This window comes from Canis aureus, chromosome 14 (genome assembly GCF_053574225.1).
Source record: "Canis aureus isolate CA01 chromosome 14, VMU_Caureus_v.1.0, whole genome shotgun sequence".
Taxonomy (NCBI): domain Eukaryota; kingdom Metazoa; phylum Chordata; class Mammalia; order Carnivora; family Canidae; genus Canis; species Canis aureus.
Genome location: NC_135624.1, coordinates 18,181,751 through 18,206,111, shown reverse-complemented (window position 1 = coordinate 18,206,111; position 24,361 = coordinate 18,181,751). Strand labels below are relative to the sequence as shown.

Here is a 24,361-nt window from a genome sequence, read left to right as displayed (position 1 = left end):
TACATTTAAAATGAACCTGACCGGGCATTTTTGTGTCATACTGACTGATGTGTACACAGTCCATTCTTTGAAAAATCAAGGCACTCATTTGAATTGTAAATTGCCAACATTGTAAATTGTAAATTGCAGTAGTCTTATTGTGCTGAGATGTGACAAATTACAAATGGAATATTGGCTGGGCTTCCATAGCATGCATTTCTCTTCTGCTTGCTGCTACTATCACCATTAATCTCTTTTGCAGAAGCTGCATGGAGAATTGTTCTGGACATGGAAAGGACATTAAGTTGCATTGTTGGCTTTTCAGGGCTCTGTGTGGCTTCTCTGACCTCTAACTTTTCATATTGGTGTAACTCAGTACAGTGCTACTCATTTTGGGTCCTGCTGTGTGTGGACATAAGAGGTTCTGGCACAGTTTATGCCTGACAGCTCACTTAATAAATATTGTGTTACATTCCAGAATTTTGTCTAAAATGTGTTAAGTATATTTTAAAATGGAATGTGGTCCTTAAAAAAATCCATATCAGTATCATAAAATATATCAAGGATGAGTGGATTCTTATTCCAATCTTGTTTTACAAATGAGGAACCTGAAATTGAATGCTACTAATGAAGATTGGGTTTTGGATATAAGGTCTATGTAACTGTCCCAACTAAAGACTGTAATATCTTCAAGTGGAATGTTTGACTTTTATACTTACTTAATTTTTCTAATTGTTGAATTTTCATCTTAAAATACAAATAATTTTGGAAGCGAGTTACATATATAATCTTAGAAGTGTCTACATGTAGTGGTTACCTTTTTGGTTGGGCACTGCAGAAGTGTTCTATGTTGATATAACCAATGAAAATTGGTGATACTAGAATAAAGATTTACAGCTTTTTAATAGTTCATAGTGAAAGCATTAATGTGTATTGAGTGGAAGGTGAAGTTGAAAATGTTGCCCTATCATGATAAAGAAAAATGTATCTTAAGAAAGTACAGTGGAAACCCTCTTAACCCATCTGTGTTTATCCAGTGCTATCTGGATGTACCACCTGATGCCCAAGCATGCGGAGTGCCTTCAGGTAGTAGACCGTATTCTCTAATGGAAACTGTATACACTCTTGCTATCACTGTTGACATGGGTATTTACCAAGAGTGGTAATTGTTCCAAAACAGTTACAGCATTTTTATATTTACATAAACAAATTAAACATTATGTAAAGTTGTGATATCTAAGAATGAAAATTCTTCCATGACTCTGAAAGTGGATGCTTCAGAAATTTTATCATTTGAAGTATCAAATTAAGTACGGGTGAGACAATTGTAGAAGATGGGAGGAAAGATCATAAGCAGTCAGAAATGTTAGAGAGTTTATTAAGTGTATGGGTTTATGTAAAGACAACATGGTATCTAATTCAAAGATTGGCCAAAAATATATTTTATGTGTTTTAGCATATGGTAAGTGATTGAATTGGAGAATATAGTAACTGATTAAAATAAAAAGTGATACTATATGTGGCATTTTTAATAATTCCCTGCTTCAACTGATGTTTGCAGTTAACTGACAATTGATAGTCAGCTGGTGATGTGACCTCTACACTTAGAAGGTCAAGAATTGCTATTCACAGGTCTTCCTTTTCATTCCATGCACATAAAGCCACCAGTAATCAGTTGGTTATTTGAGTCTACTTAGATTTATAATATTATTGGGTTTTTATAACCCTTAATATTTACTAATATTTATTATACTTATTATTACTTAGTAATATACATTCCCACTAGTATTCTGCTTTGACATAATGTTTGTGTATTTTGGAGTATTGATGCTGTTTATTAAGATTTCCATGATGCTGTTTTGCCAATCTGTACAAAAACTTCAAGATGTTAGTTATTTCTTCCATAATGGAGCTCATAATCTGAAAGGAATACAACCATATTATAAGTTCTACATTCTGAGGGGTGAAAAATATTGGTAATCTGAAGAATAAAATAGACACACCCCAGTCAAGAGGTGGTGTGTAGAGTTTGAAAGTTTCTCATGCCAAGCCATAACCAGACTCATTCCACAGAAACAATCTACACGAACTCTGAAGGGTGAGAGAAACATGATTCCTGGAAGCAGCCTTTCAGAAGCTAGATGATGGATCGTTGAGATGGAGTGAATTGTCCAGTAAAATGAGAAGCTGGGAGAGGAGACGATGAGTTTGGACATAAGGATTTGGAGATGGTGGCAAACGTTGAAGCTACCAAGACTGAATTAGAGTCCAGAGGATTTTTTTTTTTTTTTGAGCTTTAGATTGGAAATTAGAATGAGATTGATCCTGAACTCCTCGCTTTTCCTTGCTTTTCCTTGGAACTCTTGTTGATACTTTGCCAGTGAGCCTATGGGACCGTATAATAGACATCTCTTTGCTGATGGATCTCCCGCAGTGGAAAGGAGGAAGGGTTCTTTGTTTCCTTTTCCTTATATTTCTGGTATCGGAGACAGCATACTAAATACTGTCAGTAAACATTAGCTTAATTCGGTAATAAATCAAGAATTAGAGGATTGTTTTTACAGATTTACTTTTAGGTTGACTCTGTTTTAACATGATGTGGTATTTTCAGGCATCTAGATTTTAATGCACGTGCATTTGTATTTTCTTTTCCTTGTGGTTTCCTTTGATGCAGATCTTCATGGCAAGTGAATAATTACTTTTCTTGACGTTGTCTTGTCAGGGTTGGTTGAAAATGAAAAGCTTAGGTTTAGAGGAACTGAGTCCAAACTATAGATCTCCCACCTCTCCCTAGCCCAGTGCCATGGGCTACTTATGTTTTCTAAACCTCAGATTAATTATCTACAAAATAAGAGTTATTATCCCTGTGTCTCAGAACTTTTTGAGTAGTTAGAAATAGAAATTATTGAATTAGAATATTATAAAGCAGATGGTATGTGGCACATATAATATGTTCTCAGTAAGTGTTTACTGATTCTAAGTATTTCGCATGGGAAAGTGAATGCACCTCAGAAGAAATATTTGGAAGCTTTTTTATTTTCTGAAATTTTGGAAGAATTTGACACTCATTCTCCACTCTTAAACACTACTTCTTCGTGGTCATTTAGGTAAGCGCACGGTAGCGCATGGTCTTCCTTATGGCTTTCATCTCTATATGTGGCAAATGGCCTAAAATTCTGATAAGTACAAAACAACCGTACAAATGCAATTCATGAACGTTTTCCAAATTTGTTTGCAAGACTGCTTGTGAAATGTGTCATTTGCACATCTTGCTCAGAGAACAAACAAAATAATACTTACCTATGTAATAATATACAGTATTAAATCTCCCTGGGAAAAGAGTTGGTTTTAAACACTTTGAAAAGAAACTTTCAAGTTAGTGATTTACACAGTTAATTATAAACAACAAGGCTTGTAATTAAGTGTTGCCATTTTGGGTGGAATTGGTTTCACCCATCACTAATCCGTCTATCCTTGTCTTTGGCCTTTGAGAGATTACGGGAAAATGCACACGATGAAAAGTTTAACTTGTCAAGTATAAATTTAGATGCAAAGTCCGGAATATCAAACACCGCAAGTGATAATTATCACCACCTGGAAATAATTTGTACCACTGAGTTAAGTAAAGAATTCTCCCTTTCTGCTGATGGGGAGTTTTTAACCTCCTGATCACTGAAGCACTCCCTGCAGTTTACAGTGATGTAGCTTGTGGTTCATTCCCAGTAGTCAACGTAGCACCAAGCAATTAGCAGAACACTGGAGGATAAGTGTTAGCTTTGTAAAATGTGACTAAGATTAAACCAGGAGCAAATTAGAAGCAAGGATGATTGTCCAGTTTTTAAGTTACTGCAAGTCCATCCAGCTCAGTTACCTATTACTTCAGGTTTCAACAAAGCCTGGACCTTTTATTAAAACAAATGATAAATAAGTAAAAATTTAAAACAGTATAATTTTTTGGATTGTATTTTAATCTTACCTGTGTTTTTCTCCTATGTAAAAAGAAATCTTTGTAGAGTCTTGAAATGTGTCTATTTAGTAGGAGAGTTAGTTTGAAGTCCCACAGCATGGAGATCAGATGATACATTTTTATAATAAATAAATAGGGGTGTTAAGGACATTTTGCATAGTTGACCTACTTAGATTCAGCTAAGGGTTGTGTGTCAGAAGTTGTTTTTAATTCTCTGATGGCTTTTTATATATGAATGAGTTTCTTATTAGCTTTCTTGAGGTTCTGAGGTTGTTAATGGGATTTTTGTGTAGCCCTCCATGGATGAGAGGTGATTTTGAAATTTTGACTGCTGTGTTTAATAAGATTCGATTCCTATTCTCAAACATTGACATGTCTAATTCTAAGAACACATTTTTTTGACACAATATAGTAAACAAAATGAATCATGACCATGAACATTTTCCAAAGACATTTCATGGATAAGTCTTTATAAAAAGAAAAACTAATGTGAATGACTTATGAGCGAAAGGGGATAGATATCTGAAGTTAGCTTGCAGGTTGATTTAAAATTATATCTGACTTTTTCTCTTTAAGATTTTTTTTTCTTTTAAAGAGTCATCTAATGGAAAATTTAAAACAACCTTCATTTATCTGATGAGAGGGAGGAGACAGGAAGAGAGTCTAATATGCTGTGGGCTCCCTCTGTTGCTCTGTAACAGTGTTTTATTCATGATAGATGATGTGATGTGGACATTTTTTCTAATGTGTCAAAACAAATGGACTTTTCTCTGAAGGCAATTTATTAATTTTAGTTTCAATAGAATATAAAAGAAAGTCCCTCTCAACATAAAATTCTGACCTTCAGATTTGTGTTAATATTTTTTAAATGATGAAATCATTAAAAATACCTCTATTTCTCACTAATATGAGGGAGAGAAACTCCAACCATGTTTAGAAAGGACTCATGGGCAGCCTGGGTGGCTCAGGGGTTTAGCGTGGCCTTCAGCCCAGGGCCTGATCCTAGATACCTAGGATCGAGCCCCACATCAGGCTCCCTGCATGGAGCTTGCTTCTCCCTTTGCCTGAGTCTCTGCCTCTCTCTCTCTCTCTCTCTCTCTCTGTCTCTGCTCTGCGTCTCTCATTAATAAATAAATAAAATCTTTTTAAAAAAGAAAGGACTCAAAAAAAAAAAAAAAAAAAGAAAGGACTCATTTCATTCCTAAACATTACAATAGAATGCAGGGTTTAATTCTGCGCAGTATCCATTTGCATTATGTTTGTGACCAAATTGGCAAATTAGCCAATCAAATGCATGCTGACTTTTATATTAATGAAACCAGGAAATAAAATATGAACACACATAACCACATATTGGTGAAAATGAGGAGACATTTGAAATTATGTAAATGGTACTTTACAATACTTGATAATGCTATTTTTTGTGATAACCTAGGATAATTTTTAAAACATGTCTTAAAAATTTAGGATTAAATGAATTGTATCATATAAACATGCTTTTTTTCTGTGTCACGTCCCTATATGCAATTGAGTGATTTCAGTAATAGATACCTTAGCACCTTACCTTGGTGGGCTCAATAATATTATATTTTGAATAAGAATCATCTAATTTGATTCCCCTAAAATTCAATTTTAAGAAGTATTGTTATATGAAATGGTGGAACTCTTGACTGTATCTATTTGTGTGATAGTGGGCAATGTAATCATCACTTGTAAAATGAGGTGTAAGACTTTCGAATTTGAAGTATTGCCCAGATTGTAATACTCTGAAATTTTTAATAATAAATAAGATTTAAAGTGAGCTGAAGTGCTAGGTTTGTCTGATATCCAAAGCAGGTGAATCAAAAGTCTTGACACTGATGTGTGAATAACTTCTTACTCTAGATTTTTAAACTTTTTTTTTCACCTTCTAATACCTAAAACATTCATTTTATGGGAGGCAGTAGGGGGAAGTTCTTAGTGTATCTAACTTTAAAAGGATTATTTATATTTTACTGAAGTAATTACTAGAACTGATACTTGACAAAGAAAGGACTATATAATGCAGCTTATTTCTCCTTCTTCAGACTCAGTCCAAGACAATTAGCAATGTCTTTAACATTTCCTGAAACCACTGTTTTATTTGCTTAACAGAGCTTGGTCTTCAAAGGAAAAAAAGGCAAGAAAGAGATTGAGTTTTGGGGCATTGTTTTTTCCCCCCTTTACATGATACAAAGCAAATGTGGAAAATGTTTTCATTGTCTGAAGTCTTTTGCCATATATTATGGACTAAATATTATGCTTGTGTTACTCTGAAATTTGTATGTTGGAGCTCTAACCCTCAACCTGGTGGTATTTGGAGAGGGGGTTTAGGGGAGGTAATTAGGGTTAGATATGGTCATGAGGATGGGGCCCTGGCCTAATGAGATTAGTGTCCTAAAAGAAGAGACAGCAGAGAGCTTGCTCTGTATGCAAGTGCAGATAGAGGACAGGTATGTGTGTACATAGTTAAAGGAAGCTGTCTGTAAGCCCAGAAGAGAGATGTCACCAGAAACTGAGTTCTTTTGGGACTTTGATCTTGGACTTACAGCTTCCAGAACTGTGAGAAAATAAGTTCTGTTGTTTAAGCCACTCAGTGTGTGTGTGTGTGTGTGTGTGGTATACTTCATGGCAGCCTGAGAAGACTAAGATACCATGTTCAAGGGTGCCTGGATGGCTCAGTCAGTTGAGCAACTGACTCTTGATTTCAGGAGCTCTGAGTTGGGCTCCATGCTCAGTGGGGAGTCGGCTTGAGATTCTCTCTCTCCCCTTCCCTCTCCTCTGCTCCTTCCGCTTGCTCTCTCATGCTCTCTCTCTAATGATAAATAAGTCTTTAAAAAATACCATCTTCAGAGAGAATTTAACATGAAAATTACATTTAGATTGATGAAAGAATGTAACTCCTTTTGATACTTAAAAAAAGTAGGTACACAATTTGCAGGAAACCCTTAGGTGTTTTAACCTAATTATGTGACATCATACCCTCTTGATGATTTGAACACTTAAAATAGTTAATTTTAACTCATTCACTGTCTTTTAGAAACAGGCTTTCAAGGGGAAAAAAGACAACTAGGTAGGAAAGTAGAGCCCTTAAAATTTGGTCATGTTCACAATCAGAACATTCACATAGATGCTTCATTACAGATAGGTTTTAGTAATTGGCAACCTTCCAGGTACTGGGGCTCATTTTCCACTGACCTGTATTCACAAGGAAGTAGGGAGGTATGTGGAAGGGACACTTACAAAGCATGGTGGACAACCTAGCAGATAACCTCACAGCTCAAGACTAAATCTGTTTTGAGCTGCTAAAAGTTTATCAATCTAGAATTTTCTTTCCTATCCCAGCATTCACTGGTGTTGCTCCAATGGAAAATTTTGGATCATCCAGAAACTGAAGTGCATTCCATCTCCCTAGACCATATAGACTTGTTTTAGAAACATTGGACCCATTGTAACTATTTTCATAAGAAAGTCATGGTACAAATAGGTATTATCCAGGATCTGATTATCTAATCTGTGGATTCTTTTGTATGCTTGGTGACTCTGAGGATTTTTACCTCAGAATTTCTCAATCTCTTCAGTTCAGTGACCTGCACACTGCTTTCTCTTTGGTTTTTCACAGGCAAGCCGTACCTCAGATTTCATCTGAAGTTCCTTACAATGACATTCCCTTCAGACCAAGAATGCAGAAACCCCCATCTTCAACCACAACCTTCTGCTTTTTCTTTTACCTGTTGGATGTCCTCAATCTTTCTGGAACTCCAGTCTCCACATCAAGGGAGGTCTTTATGCTCTTTATTTCCTGTCTTGATTTATGTTTAGCAGTCTTCTTATTGGTCTTTTTTTGACACCCTATGATACTTCTTACAGACAAGGGTCTTCACTTTTCTGTACCCTTCACTGTTATCCTAACCTCTTTCATTCTTTGTAAATAATGTATTTTATTTGACTAACACTGCTTTTTTAGTTTCTTCTTATCCTTTTAAGGAAAAGGAGCTCTCCACTACCGTCTTAGCCAACCTGCTCTAATTCCTTGATACATCTTCTCCTGACATTTTCTTTTCTTTTTTAAAAGATTTTATTTATTTATTCATGAGAGACACAGAAAGAGAGGCAGAGACATAGGCAGAGGGAGAAGTAGACTCCCTGTGGGGAGCCTGATGTGGGACTCAATCCCAAGACTCTGGGATCACACCCTCAGCTAAGGCACATGCCTAACCACTGAGCTACCCAAGTGCCGTCTCCTGACATTTTCATCAGTTTTTTTCTTTGAAGTGAGCAGCCTAAAGTTTTAAAGAAATCATCTTTATGGGCGTCTTTTCCTTCTCCAAATTTCTTGAGCACCTATATCATTCACTCTAGTCACTATCGTTTGTTAATTTATAAAATTTATAAACCGCAAGTTCTTTAGGCACCCATTTGTTTTAATATGAAAATTAATTGCATATTCTTTAGGGCAATTGGCATGCTTAATAAATGAGTTATGTTTGTAATGTAGTTACTATCTTTATCTTGATACCACTCATGTTTTCTCATTGATGTGCACACATATCCCAGTCTGATAAGCATGGATCATTCCAGTTCTCTTCCTTACTTACTGAGGACCACACAACTAGCTTATTTCCTCACACTAGTTAAATGCTCTTTGTATACCAACTCCCTGCGATTTTCATGCCTAATTTTTCTCAAGCGGACTGTGTGTTTTCCTATGGCTGGATTTTGTCTTTGATTCCTCTTATATTCTCTGGAAGATCCAGCACAGTGCTAAACATATAGTTAACACTTTGTGATATATGTCATGATCTTTAGAAAATAGCTAAAAACAAAGGTGAAATGAATGGTGCTACGTTCTTTTCTTTTTTTTTTTTTTAAGATTTTATTTGTTTGACAGAAAGCATGAGCATGGGAGGGATGGGAGGAGGAATAAAAGGAGAGGGAGAAACAGACTCCGCTCTGTTGGGAGCCCAATGTGGGGCTTGATTCCAGGACCCCGAGATCATGACCTGAGCCGAAGGCAGATGCTTTAACTGACTGAGCCATCCAGGTGCCTCAGCACTGATGCATTCTTTGTGATGGAATATCATGATATTAAATGTCAGATTTTCAAGGAATAATGAATGACAGGAAATAGATAATGAAACTTACCGAAAAGAAAAGGCCCAAGAACTAGTAGCATGAAGAGTTTCTTTTTGTTTTTGTTTCTTTATCATGAAGTTCTCTAGTTTAGGGGGAAAATATAGGAGCCAGATAAGTAACCTCAGCTTCTCCTTCTTTCGCTTTACCCTTTGGCCTCACAGATTCGAATGCTCATTTAAGTGGCTATGCTGATGTAATTTTTCAGAGATCTCCTGTGCACAAAACATCTTTCTGTTTCCCTGACAGTTGCTATTAGATGACTCATCTTGTGTGTTTTGTGTGCTGTGCATATTGGGGGACTGTGCTTTCTTCAGGCTGGTTTACCAGATGCTGGTAACTGTGTTATCAGGTAACTACTTGGCATTGATCTCTTAGTTTCTATTGTTTTGGTCAACGTTATGGATACTGCTTGAGCAAAAATAAATACATCAGAGAGACTCTGTAACGGAATAGAGATTTTATGCTGTGAAAACACCTTGTAGATGATTCTGTTCTCACTCACATGAATAGGGTGCTAAATGGGCACACCTTTCTGCAGAATAAGCTTTCTATTCTTATTCAGGGGGAGGTAGTTGTAGAAATCACCTGTCCTGTAAGGACACTTATTTTCTTTCATATAAGATAACTACTTAGGACCTCTCTTTCTTATTCACCAATTTGTAGATATGTCTTTTAATGAGTATAAAAATAATGGAGACAATTTTAATAATGCAAATGTCTGTACCTGGGTGACTTTCAGTCTACATATTGTATATGTAATGTTGATTTTAAATTTTTATTCAGATCAGCTCATTTAAAGCCACAGTAAAACTTTGCACAGGTGTTTGAAAGTAGACTCTTAGGTTTCACATATTGCTCACCTGACATCTATGGCTAGACTCATTTCATGTGCACCATTTCTGTACTTTGCCTGCTAGAAACTTCAATTGCTGTGTATTTCCTGCTCATTCTTGCCTTATAGTCAGTCAGGTGACATACCTTCTTCATGCCAGTCTTTCATATCCATTGTTTTGTTTTGTTTTGTTTTTAATTTCTGTGTCACTACCCCAACTTGGTTCTTAATCATTCCTGTCCCTTAAAGTGGATTCCTTGGTGGTTTAACTCCGTATCTCCAGTGATAATTGTTCTTAATTCTAGTTATTTGCATAAGATTTTAAACTGTCAACCATTCTATATGTTGATTTGTGTTCCTAATATTTAATATTCTATATTATGTGATTCTATTCCAATTTCATTCAAATCCTATTTTGAAATAGCTTCTCCAAGAACCATAAATAAACAACTCAGTATATCACCTATATAACTGCATGTTATGCCATCTCTACAATTGAGTAGCATTATATGGATAGCTCTAGATGACTTCTGTAAGTTTTGAAATGCTCGGTGGTTAAAGACCTGCCAAAAAAACAAAACAAACAAACAAAAAAACAAAAACAAAAACAAAACCCCTGCCTATTAGCTCTACCACTATTTATACACTGGGTTAGTTTTTAATTTTGTTTTTTTATTTATCATTTATCCCTGTAGGATTTTAGCACCATTCTGAGGATATTAGTTGGACTAATAGTCAGGAAATTATCCTATCCGTGTATCATAGGAATATTGAAGTGAGGTCAAGAGTCTGTTAATCTTTTTTAAAAAAAATTATTTAAATTCAGTTAGCTACCATATAGCACATCTTTAATTTCAGATGTAGAGTTCAGCAGTTCAGCAGTTGCATATCACACCCAGTGCTCATCACATCATGTGCCCTCCTTCATGATTGTCCCCCAGTTACTGTATCCCCCCACCACCCTCCCCATGGGTGTTTAAATCTTTATTATCATTTAAAAATGAAAGTCAGTTTTGCTTTTGTATATTGTTGGACTTTCTTGCTTATAATCCTGACATTCTTACTTCCTGGCTACGTACTAACTTTAATGCAGTGTCTGATGAGGCTAAGTGCTCAATGCATATTAATTGTTATAATCTATTTCCTATTATAAAGAGGTATGCATTAGGCTTATAGTTACATAAAAAAGATTCATATAACAAATATTGTCACTTAAGTTGTCCAGCTTTGCAACTGGTTATAAGTTTAGTAAATAGCTTTGAGCTTTACTTGTCCCAGAAAAGGGCATATCTCTCTTTTATGTTACCTATTTGGTTATTTATTTACTTTTTTTGTACAATGCTTGCTTCTTGGTGCTAAGAGGAGAGAGAAGATGAGTAAGGAGAACAGGCAAATTTAAAACTATTTGGAGTATACCAACAAGTAATTAATTATACTTTGATATTTTCCAGTTTTACCTATCCATTGAAATCAAAGAACTTGAAACAAAATCGTCTTTATTTCCTGGTAAAAGAATAGGAAGCTCTTACTTTGGTTGCTTTAGTCAGATTCTGACACTTTGATAATGGGTAACAGTGACTATTTGATTTTTATTTGGAGGGAATGGTTTATCTCAACTCTGTTAGCTCAAAAGAGGTAATGTCAGCTGAAATAAAATACCAGAATGGCTTCTTTTTATTAATGCTCAGTTATCTTGAGCATTCGGGAGGTAAATATCTCCTTATCTATTAATTGCATTTTTCAAAAAGTCAACTTTTCTCCTCGGACAATTTTCAAGTGAAGGTGTAATTGGCTGGTGAAAGGGACTTTTACCTCACATAGTTTCAGTTTTATTATAAATTGCCCATTAGCACATTAAAAACGAAATGAAAGAGTGGAATTATAACTGTTCTTTTATTCTCTTTGTTCCAATCCTGTCACTGAATTTTCTTTCTTTCTTATTTTTTTTTAATGTAGGAACTCAGCATGAAAAGATGTAGAGAAATTGAATGCATTATTGGTTAGATTGCCAGAAAAGGTGTACATCTTAAACATTTACTTTTCTCATTTCAACAGTGAACACAAAGCCTCACACACACTTTTGGAGTTAAATTATTTGACCTTGTACGTTGGATATAATTTTGCATCTTCAACAAAAAGAGATGGCTATGTACTTACCTAAATGATGTCACTCTTGTGGAGAACACACATTTCCTTGGGATATTGGAGATTAGGGAATAAAGATTTAAGTGACTGCTAAAGATTAACAAGAAGGCTGAAGTCAGAATTTTAAAAAATGGCTGAGGGTTGAAACTGTTTATATCATTTATGTAATCAACACCTTCTCATCAAACTCTTGAACCCATGAATAATGAAAATTCAAATGTATTATGAAACCTGATATCCCCTGGAATACTTGGATACAAAATGCACAGTCTTCTTATATTCCCAAAAGGTGCTAGACTCCTGGGAGAAACTCATAATATGTATACTTTGGAGCATTGGTAGGTAACTGGAAAAATTTGTAGAAGGAAGCCTCAAACCAGTATCTCTCTCCTATGAATTAGACCATTCAGATTCTTTTTACTAAAAATTCCTTGGTAGAAGACCAAATTTGAGTTATTGTTCAAAATTGGGCTACTGGGCAGTGTTTCAAGGGTCAGTTTTGCAATTAATCCTTATGTGACTAGCTAATTTATTGCTAGTAGAAACAAATAGTCTGGTTCTTTGCCATATAATTTAAGGCAGGGCAATCTGGGGATTCCTTTTCTAATGTACTAGAACTAATGTTTTGTCTTTAGCACATAGTTTATTGCCTTCTCCTAAGTGAGGCATGAATTTGTGATTTTTAATTGTGATTTCATTATTTTTTAATTTCTAGTACTTAGGCATTTTTTCTCTCCTCTCTGTTAACTCTCTCAGAATTAACTCTATTAACCCCCTTTATTACCTTTTTGTCTTTATCCAAATTATAGAAGTAGTATATTGTTGGGAAATAGAACAAAAAGAAAACAAATTGAGAATATTTATAGATAATATTACTGTTGCTTTTTTTTTCCTGTATTATCTGCTATTTCAGATACCTTCAGGCTATAAAAAAACATATCCAAACAGGCCCATGATAACATGACCAATATCAACTAAATGACCCAGCAATTTCTTGAGTATTTTACATATTTCCATTTTAATCTGATTTAATATGATACTGTTTTCTGACTTGAGTGCCAGTAGTAAAATCTTTTCAAGTGGTTTTCTGCCCTACATTATTTCTCAGTATATACTTTGCCAGTGGCACCATAACAATTTTAGGCGAAGAGACAGTTGTCATTGTTTTTAAAGTTATATCTATTGGTTATACCAAACAAATGAAGTTTTATATAGATGTTTCTGCTATAGACCCCTATAAACATCAGTATCTTTGGGCTCTCTCTATCTGTACTTTCCAATAGAACTTACTGTGGTGTTACAAATTCTCTAAAAATCTGTGCTACCCAAATTTGGGCAGTCCCATGTGGCTACCTTACATTTGTCATGTGGCTAGCGCTATTGAAGAATGAAATTTTTAGTTATATTTCATTTTAATTATTTAAAATTCAGATAGCCACGTATGGCTACCATACTGGAGAGCACAACTTTAGAAAATTAGTTTTTATTATCTCTGTATTAGGTATCAGTGCTATTGAATTAATCAGATACTTTGATTTCATTTCAAAACAAGATGGTAAATTTATAAGATCTCATTTCATTTAGTCTCACACTTAATCCACACTTCACAATCTTTTAATCATCTTTGAGAAACAAAAGCATTTACACTGCTTATTGATGTGTACAGTTAGTTATAAGATTTGTATCATAACATAGCTCAGAAATTCTAAATTCTTTCCCGTTATACACTTTGCTCTTGCTTTTCCCACCTACTGTGATATCTTGGTCCATCAGTTATCTCCCTTTGTTGCATCTTCATTTTCTCCTTTCTTACTTGGCTTGTTACTCACCTAGCAGCATGAAACCTCTCCTCTTCTACTAGTACCTTAATAAGACCATGCTATTCAAAGGGGACTATAAGCTCTGAGGGGAGGGACTGTGGGTGTGTTAAGGCCCCAAAGCTAGCATAATGGATGGATCATTCCAAGAGTTCAATTCTTGTGAATGAACAGATGTTTTTGCCTCCCAGCACTCTCTAACCCAGTGAGGTATAAAGAAAGCTTCAAAGTTAACTTGAGAGACAGCTTAACTTAAGTACTGAATTTTATTTTTCAAACATAAAACAAAGAAAGTTTCTATTCATGAAGTTGAACTATAGATTACAAGTAAAGGGGAAAAATGGACTAATATATTGTAATTCACTATAATGGGCTAAAGACCAAATTGTAAAATGTGGCAACTGGTGGTTGTCTCATAATCGTTGAATAAATAAATGACTTTTACAGATGTTACTGTTGGTATTCATCTATAAAGCTCAAGTGGAGTAAATTACAACATTCAATGGTCAACTCTCAGAATCTCTCCTGTGTATTTCTAGAAATAATAAATTATCATTGGATTTTAAAAATCATTGCCATATTTATAAAATCATATTAATATTGAGCAAGGTGAGATTGATACATAACATAATAGGTCAAAATCACAGCACATGTGTTTGGCATGAGTTTTGAAAATAATGATGAAGACAACATAAAAGGAATAATGGTTGCTGTTACATCATTTTTCTGCATTCAGAAGCTTTGATTCAACTCACCTTCTCACACTTCTAAAGTGTTAACCAAAGTGGAAGGTATAGTTTTCATGAATCTATCACGTGATAAGACTGAATGGTTATTATTATTATACCTATAAACCCATAAAAGTATTTCTGTTGTTTTTTTTCTGTTACCAGTCCCACCCCTGCCATTTTTAAAGGAGGAAATACCTTCTGTGGTAGCTTAAATGGGTTGCCTTTATGAACATAAGCTTCACACTGGACATGGGGAACACTTACGTGAGCCTGTGGGAATAGTAGAGATTCTGATTTCTTGGGTTCTTCGTAATGTAGACAAATCCTTCGACATCTGAGCTAGAAGTCAATTATAATTGGACCTGAAATCAGTTTGTAGGGCATTAAATTAATAACGTTCTTTCATAGGCTTTTCATGTTTTTTTATGGGAAAGTTTGACTATAAACAGCCCCATGTGTGCATAGGGAGAAAAACTGATTTGATTTCACTGAATTCAGAATATAACAAAACCTAACCAGAAGATTAGTGCTCAATCTTTAATACTCAACTTCTGGTAAAATGAAATGATTTAGTGCTCAGATAAAATGTATCAGATGCTTTCCAAAAGGCTTGAATACATTTTTGTTTTTAAAGGACAAACTTCTACTTATTGGCAAAAACAACGTTTAAAGGACAGGGTTTTTTGAACTTATGACTCCTTCATTAGCAACCATAGTAATCTCTTTATAAAAGTTAGAGAAATTCTAAATTTTAGAATGGGCTTATAACCACTCTTGTAAGGTTAGTTAAAACTGTAACTCAACTTTGATCACTGGTTAAGGTAGTCAAATTTTGTTGACCAATATTAGGATGATTATTGGGTGCTGAGTTAACTTAATTGCATAGGAGCAACATTTTAGTGTCATTTATATTATTTTAGAACCTTCTATTCATCATTTATTTACTACAGATTTATATTTGAGAGGAAGAGTTGATACTAACACAAATGGCATGTGCCTTTTCTAATTTTGTTCTTAGAAATATGAAGAAAATGCAACCAAAACAGATGTTAGGATTATGTGAACTTTGTTGTATGAAACAATTCAGTAGTCTGTCAGCAGATGCCAGTTATTGCTAAAGAATAGACAATAAAATGACCTACTTAAAGCCAAATCTTCTCTTAATTTGCATATTTAACAACTATATGGGCAGATAAAATAAATTCTTATACTTTGACCTCATTATTTAAAAAATCTAATCATAGTAATGATTTAATAAGTCCAATTATGGACACTTTTTAAGAAGTTTAAATAAAAGGAATTTTCTGCATGTAGAGTTTTATGAAAGTAGGTAAAGAGTCCTAATAAATACATTTTCATTTTTCTTTTTTTCTTTTCATGGAGGATGGACCATTCTTGAAACAATTTTAGAAAGAAAATGGAAGGCCCTTTTATGTATCTTGAATTTGGCAATAACCTTCTTAACTTTACAATGCCAGCAATTCATTATAATTCACAACTGATTTGAGTAACATTTCTAATAGTTCATTAGTTCTCTCATATACTAGCCACACTTTAACTAGAGACTTCTCTCTATAACAGTAGATAACATATTCTTTTAGGTACCCCCCCCCCTTTTTTTTTAGGTTGGCCCTGTCATGTATTAAAGTCTTGATCTCTAGAGAAACATTGTGGATATTCAGAATGGAATTAAATAGATCAGTAGCCTTTCAAACTAGAGTTTGCATAGTTTGGGACAACTTTCTCTTCCTTTCTTTCTTTCTTTCTTTCTTTCTTTCTTTCTTTCTTTCTTTCTTTCTCTTTCTTTCCTTTCTTCTTTCTTCTTTCCTTCTTCTTGTTTGATTTTATTTATTTATTTGAGAGAGAGAGAGAGAGAGAGACCCAGAGAAAGCATGAGCTGGGGGTGGTGGGAGGAGGATGGAGAAGCAGACTCTGCTGAGCAGGAAGCCCAATCTGGAGCTCCATCCCAGGACCCCGGGATCATGACCTGAACTGAAGGCAGATGGTTAACCAAATGAGCTACCCAGGTCCCTTGGGACATCTTTCCAGGTAACCACCTGGAAAGTTGAATGGATGGTTTTAAGGAAATTGATTTCTAGATACTATATATGCTTATATAGTCACTTTAGAAAGAGGCATAGCCATCACATGCCTCCTTCAACTTACCGAAACATTTGAAACTGTTAAGATTCCTGGCTTTCCCTGTCCTTTACATTTTCTTATATATTTCTATTAAGAGTAAAACTTGCATACTTGGGGCAATGTTGGAATTTCTGAGTATGATCTTTTATCCCCTCTAAACTTTAGGATTTGATCTTAGAAAAGTCAAGTCAAAAAAGTATCAGGATTTGGGTAAATAAAATCGGATTTAGGTGCTTGTAAAACAGTAGCTTGGCTACCTGTTAATCAAAATGACAATGAAATTTCTAAATAAACTTAGAAGTAACATAATTGTAAGGAACCATAGATTTTTTTTTTTTCAGAATCAAGGGCATGCCAAAGAAAACTCAAAACAGAAATTTATTCTGGTGAGTAGAATCTCTACTATCTGGATTTATTACACCAAGGTAAAAAAATAACCTTTTTCTAACCTTTGCTCAGGACAGACTAAATGCTGTATATCATTCTAGGAGAAATTAAAAAATGTATCTAATTTGCATTAATATGATATATGGTAGCAAAGGATTCACAGATTTCCTTTTGTTTTATATTATTTTATGTGTAAGTCTGTTGACTTGCCAAAATTTAACATATTTTATTGCCTTTTCAGGTTGGTTATTTGCTGGTATTATTAAACCAACTCAAGCATTTATTTCCCTCCACTCATGTACAACATATTGCACACACTCAAATTGTATCTTTCACTATGCTTTTTTCACATTATGGAGCAATTAGGCACTTTACTTCGAAAACTTTCTTTTTTTTATTTCCCTTAATATAAACAAAGATCCTATTCTGTAACTTGCTTACATGGTTACACTTTTCTGCCACTTTTGCTTATAAAAGTCTCGATCACCCATGTTAACTGTAGTGTTTAACTAAATTATTTTTTTCAGAGAGAGCTAAGAGAAAAATATTTGAGATGTCTTTGTCACTCACAGTTATTTGCACAGATTTGCAGATCTCATACATGCCATCACAGGCACCTAGGGCCACACACGTGAATTTTACCCTTTTTTAGGGTGGGAAAAATGAATACTTAGATTATAATAATCCAAAGATACAGCAACACTGTAATTGTGATGGACTGATGAACAGTTTATTAATACCCTATCTTACTTAGAAATTCAGCTATCTAAAGATGACTCACCAAGGCAATTATATTTAGGTCCACCTCCAAACTACATACTGTCACTATTGCTGATATAAAAACATTTTGATTAGACACATAATTTTACATTTTTCACAATCCTGGACATAATGTTGGAGAAATGTTAGCAGTGAAACTTTGTAAGAAGTTGAGGAGGTTCATATTAACTAGTCTTTTCATGAGGACAAAAAACTAAATGATATATAAAAAAAAAAAAAAAAGAGAATGAGCTTTGATTATACCTGACCATCAAGGAAATCAGAGCAGGATAAGTAATTTTTTTCAAGCCAAAATGAACACAATAGTTACAGTAATCAAAGGATGTGTCTCGGGGATCCCTGGGTGGTTCAGCGGTTTAGCATCTGCCTTCTGCCCAGGGCGTGATCCTGGAGTCCCAGGATTGAGTCCCACATCAGGCTCCCTGCTTGGAGCCTGCTTCTCCCTCTTCCTGTGTCTCTGCCTCTGTCTCTCTCTGTCTCTCATGAATAAATAAATAAAATCTTAAAAAAAAGATGTCTCAAATATAAACCTGGATTTATATTTTTATATAAAAATACTCTAAACTGGGATCCCTGGGTGGCGCAGCGGTTTGGCGCCTGCCTTTGGCCCAGGGCGCGATCCTGGAGACCCGGGATCGAATCCCACATCGGGCTCCCGGTGCATGGAGCCTGCTTCTCCCTCTGCCTGTGTCTCTGCCTCTCTCTCTCTCTCTGTGACTATCATAAATAAATAAAAGTTAAAAAAAAAATTAAAAAAAAAATACTCTAAACTAGCAAATTCCATAAGGATTACAATTTTGTTTTCTTAAAGTCCTAGCTCATTTAAATTTCATTTTCTTGGAATGTGAGACTTTTAGAATGATTGTGGTTATAAGTCTCAAAAAAAAAGTCATAACATAACTCACTTGACTTGGGCATTATTGTATAATTTATTAACACACACTGAATATAGGAAAGCATTGAAATTTAAAAATCTGATGTCAGAGAAATGGAGAAGCACAGAGCGCTTTTAGCTTCAATTCTTCAATCTCAGCCATGGGTCAAGCGTAAACATGAAATTCACTGGTTGGAAGCTGAGATATTTGTTGTTCTCTTTTCTGTGGGTATGTAATGTATTCTTACACAAACAATGTAAAAGACTAATGAAACAAATTCTGTTGCCTCTCACCCAACAGAGAACAGAACCCCAGTAATTAAAGATCATCAAATGGTCCATCATAGTATTCCCTATCATTGGTGTCACCAGTGGGAAATAACTTATTTGCTCTGTGGACACCAGAACCAAAACCAAACTGTAGCCAAGAACCAGAAAGGAAAATAAAATCAGAGTTAGGTTAAGAAAGAGAAACTGAGCACTACTGCAGGTACAGGTACAGTTTCATTGTTAAGTTTTATTGTTGTTGGAGATTCACTCCCAGGACCAAAAAAAAAAAAAAAAAAAGTGCCTTCACTTAAATATTTCTGGAAGGTAAGTCTGCTCGGGTATTTTAGTGGAACCTCCAAAGTTTGTCAAAAAAAAAAATTTTGAAAAATTTAAAACATCATACTTCTACAAATACATAATTAAACTCATGTTAAAGATATATATATTTTTTGTTAAAGATATTTTTTAGCTTAATAAAAGAATCAGTAAGATGGCAAAATTGCTTTAAAGGAAAATCAGAGGAACGTGAATTATGTGTATCTCCCAGGAATGACATTCTGACTTAGAAACAAAACCAATTAATATAGTCCAGTAAGACAATGGAACCTTAACCTTTGGGGTTATCATATCTTTTAGACAGAAAATTAACATGTAACTTCACAGAAGCTGAGTCTGTAATTAATCATAAATAGCAAAGTCAAACACAGGTTTATTCTCCTAGATAATTAATTAATCCTTATGTGAGCCTTTAAAGAATCCTCCAGTGTGTAACTGAAAGTACATGCTACCTACTTTTTATTTTGCCTTATTTCCAAATTTTGGGTTTTTTTAAATAATAGTACTAATGGAGAAAAAAGTTAGAAGTCACCTTAAAAATGTGCATGTTAAAATTATATTTTCACTTTTTGAAAAGCATTCATAGTAAATTTAACTACTAAATGACTATTCTTACCATCTAGTTTGGCCATCCAGCATGTTAAATGGCTCAACCAAGAATCGGTCTGTAGCTAATTATGAGAAGAACTGGAAGACAGATAATCTGAGATGAGCTGGGATAATGTACAATCCTGTGTTTTTCTTCCTATATTTTCCCTGCTCCTTTGTCTGTTTCTTCTAGTCTCCTAGTACATGAGATGTATATGGGTATATATATACAGAGCATTCCTGGAATTTAAACTTAAGGATAATCGTCTTGAAACTGCTGACAGGATAAAAACCCCCTGTAATTAACACTGCCAATCACAATCAGGACATATATTAATGCTGCTTTTTAAAAGTGTTTCCATATCTTCTGTTGATGAATTAGCAAAACAGTCATGATTACATTGACAGCGAAGAGGTATGTATATGAATCGATGTCTAGAATCTAGATGTGTGTTTCCTTCTTTGCTGAGTTGAATACTGTAGATAGAATCAGATGGGAACTAGAAATGCCATACATTGCTGCCAAAATATGGTTAGGGCTTTTACAAGAAATATTTCTTGAAAATACAATCTAGATGGTTATGTTTAATAATTAATATTTTAGATTTTTTAGAAAAACATTATATCCATTATAATTGACCCTTTTTTTCCCTTAAACTGTCACAGAACCTCACTTCTTAATGTATGCTTTTAGTAAATACAGAATTCAAATAACACTTTTCATTTTATTTGTTTAGTTTTTAAGTTATCATAAATGTTTTTTGCACAATGTGGAGCAAAGCCGTTTTAATTTAGTTATAATGTAGGAAACATTTTTACGTATATTGGATTTCATGGCCTAATAATTTAGTATTTTTGCTGGTTTCACATCTACTGTGTATTTAAATACATTGGAAAAAATATAATATACATATTTTTAATGCGCAGCTTAATTTTATTTTAAACTAATGATCATGATTGAAATGGACTTTAGAATCACTTAATATGTTATCTTGAAAAAATAATCTCTTTTAGTAGATTGTAGTTTATTCCAACTCCTTAACTGTAAAATGATTTCTAAAGGCAACATATTTCAAGTTTACATTATAGATTTCAAAGTTAATTAAAGATTTCAGTTCAAAGGATTATTCTCATGAGTGTTTATGATAGTAAACCCTCCCTAGAAATATTGCAAAGAAGTTTTATTTATTTGAAGGATGTGTTTCTACATCATTTTGCGTAATGCTTGCTTTTAATGACTGAAATTTGGTTTATTTCTCATAACACATTTGGTTTTTTGTTTTTGTCCTGTGAAGTTCACTGCCCATGAAAATACTACTTCTAAGTTAACAACAACACAGAACAGCAAATAAGAGAAAATTGAAAAATATTACTGTAAAAATCATCATTCTAGAATAATGACTACAAAAATACATCAAAGAAATTTTAGTGGAGTTTCATCATACAGTTTTGGTGGGCACATATAAGTAATGTGCATTGAAGAGGTCCCTGCCCTTTAGGAAAATGCTGCATAATGGCAAAGAAGGTAGATGACCTCCACAGTTACAAAAGGCCAGTATAGTTTATAGCTGACATATCTGTCCACATTGTACCTGAATACGAACAGGTACTTGATTTGTGCCTGTTGCTATTCTAGAAATAATTTTAAATTTCTGTCTGACTGTGTACTTTGAAGTTGGTACCACCATCACTTTCAACCTCTTAATTATTAATTCTTTTCAGCTGGTCATAGCTATGCCATATTGAGTCTTTCACTTTAATGGCAAGTATATCCACTGTTTCTAATAATTTTCTCGATTTAGAGATTAGCATCTACAAGGGCGGATCTAGGTTTTGTGGGACCATAAAGCTTATAAAATTTGGAGGGCTTCCTTTAAGAAAAATATCTTACAATAATGGATACACAATTAGGATGCACTATTAGGCTAAAAATGAATACTTAGAATAAGAAAAATCATAGCATGTTACAAAATTTTAAAAGTTGATAGACAAAAACATCATGAAAATCTAAGGGAAAAAAGCCTAGTATTTGGATTATCTTCTTGACCACCTCTGTTATCTCTTTCACGTTTTTGCCTATGTGACCTTTGAACACTTCATCACGTGACAATAATTTTGTAACATTTTCAAGAGAGAGAAAAGTTTTTGCATTAGCCTGGATAATCAAAATTTATTTCGTATGAATGACAGTATATAATAGCTCCTTTAGCTTTACAACTTACTGGTATGTCAGGTAAATTTGAGGACTATCTTTCAATTTGGTTAACACCTTCATCTAGCTTCCTTCATATGTAAATTTTAAGATTTGGATGTATTTTGCACATTTCCTTTTTCTGTACATTTCAAATCTTGTTTCTCATCTACCAAAACAGTTTTAGTGCTGGGTACTGTAGGAACATTTCATATTGGGCCATGACCTCTGGCCCTGCACTTTCCTAGGCCAGAGCAGCTACCTGAATAATTATGTAGACTCTGGTTTTATTATGCTGTCTTGCAGTCATAGTAAATAATCAATAATCACAGGTAACACAAATAAGGTTCTTAAACCAGGAGTGAAAATGCTGCTAAAGTCAAACTGACAGTTGAAACTGATGAAAGATTATAACATCTTCAATTTCTGATGAAAGATTAATACATCTTCAATTTCTTATTCCCTCCAAAGTGTCTGGAAGTCAGAATTTGGAGCTTTATACTTCAATATAGGTAGGATGCCAGACATGTTTTAAAGTTGTTTCTTTTCATGCAGAAAGATACAATATTTACTATATCCTAATGCTAATTTATGCCATTTATTTGACTTCTTTTTTTCTCTGTATATTGAATCGTGGAAGCTTCTCCACCAGTTTTTATTGTTTTAATGTTGTCTTGATAATTAGCTCTTTAGAACCCCTATGACATCCTTTGGCATTTTTACTGTTTCCTTTTAATAGCAACTGTTGCATTGAAATCACTTGAGAGAAGGGTCCCCAAGCTGGTATCCTTGATCTGCTTTCCTCCTGTGGCATAAGAAGAATCTCTTGTTAAAGAATCTTGGTAGGGAAGGTGTGTATTTATGTAAAAACTTTCAGGGACCTTTTTAAAAATGAAGCTTTCATATGATTTGAATAAGAAAGTAATTAGGGTATCTGTCTAAATGATAGAAAGAAGTCTGGCAATTCCACTTTGAAGCTTACAGGAAGATATAGATTTCATGTTTTACAACAATTTGTTGGGAATATCAAAGCATAAAGTGTTCTTTCCTTGTTTTTGACAAACAGGGTGACTTTTTTAGACCCAGATAAATGATCCTTTTGGTTTAAAAGCACAGAAGTCCCAGATTATCTTCTTGGGTTACCAATGTACATATCAAAGTCTATAGAAAATGACTTTTTTTTTTTTTTTTACCAATTCTTTTTCCCTGCAAAAATAGAACAATAGAATATTCCTCTGCAACTTGTGCTTTTTTAATGTAGGGTTCTATTAATTTTTCAGACATTCCATAAAATATTTATAAAGTTGTTTCAATTCAGTGATGTAGTGACATATACTAAAAAGAACAGTTGATGGAGATTAAGATAACTGTGCTTTATGGGTGCCTGGGTGTCTCAGTCAGCGGAGCAGCAGACTCTTGGTTTTGGCCCCTGATCTCAGGGTCCTAGAATGGAGCCCTAGACTCCCCACTCAGTAGGGAGTCTGCTTGAGATTCTCATCCTCTGTGGCTCCCCCCACCCAAACTCCCTGCTCCCTTGTGTGCACATGCACACACTCTCGCTCGCGCTCTCTAAAATAAATAAATATTTTTTTTAAAGATAACTGTGTTTAGTTTGAGCCTCAAATTATCTTGTTCGTACTGTTTAACCTTGATGAGCCTCAGTGCTTTGCACTCTAGAATGGGTCGAATTATACATACCTTGCCTACTTCTATGTTTGTTTGGAGAATCAAATGATAAAATGTGTGTGAAAATGACAATATAATTCCCACAATTACTGTCGTTACTTAGAAATATTAGCAAGACATTGATCAGTGATTAGACTTTTAAATCCTATTTTATGTAATTTTATTACTGGTAATATTCTTTGTTGTTACAGAGTTCTCAACAGCAACATTTTTTATTTTGGGGGGCCAGATCCATCTTTGTTGTGGGGTGCTATCCTATGCATCGCAGCATGTTTAGCAGCATCCTTGGCCTCTACCCACTAGAGGCCAGTAGTATCCTCCCTCCTCAGTTATGACAGCCAAAATGGTTCCCAACATTGCCAAATGTTTATTTGGGGTAAAATTACCCCAGGTTGAGACCCCCTAAATCACTATAAAGTGGAAGGTCTTAGAGCAGGCAATTATTCAAAAAGTTAATACCTCACACATTTTATTACAACTGA

At 34.4% G+C, this 24,361-nt stretch overlaps 1 protein-coding gene across 10 annotated transcripts in view; it reads left to right on the top strand.

The window, feature by feature from the left end:
• The window catches only part of TRPS1 (transcriptional repressor GATA binding 1), a 257,131-nt gene that overhangs the window by 127,664 nt on the left and 105,106 nt on the right, over nucleotides 1-24,361 (top strand). For 8 of the 10 annotated variants that reach the window (XM_077847017.1, XM_077847019.1, XM_077847023.1 and 5 more), the window contains one exon: nucleotides 17,109-17,153. The exons of the other annotated variants lie outside the window; for them this stretch is intronic. In XM_077847017.1, the coding sequence (XP_077703143.1) occupies nucleotides 17,109-17,153 (45 nt within the window). The remainder of the gene's footprint in view (nucleotides 1-17,108; nucleotides 17,154-24,361) is intronic. 10 annotated transcript variants of the gene reach the window in all.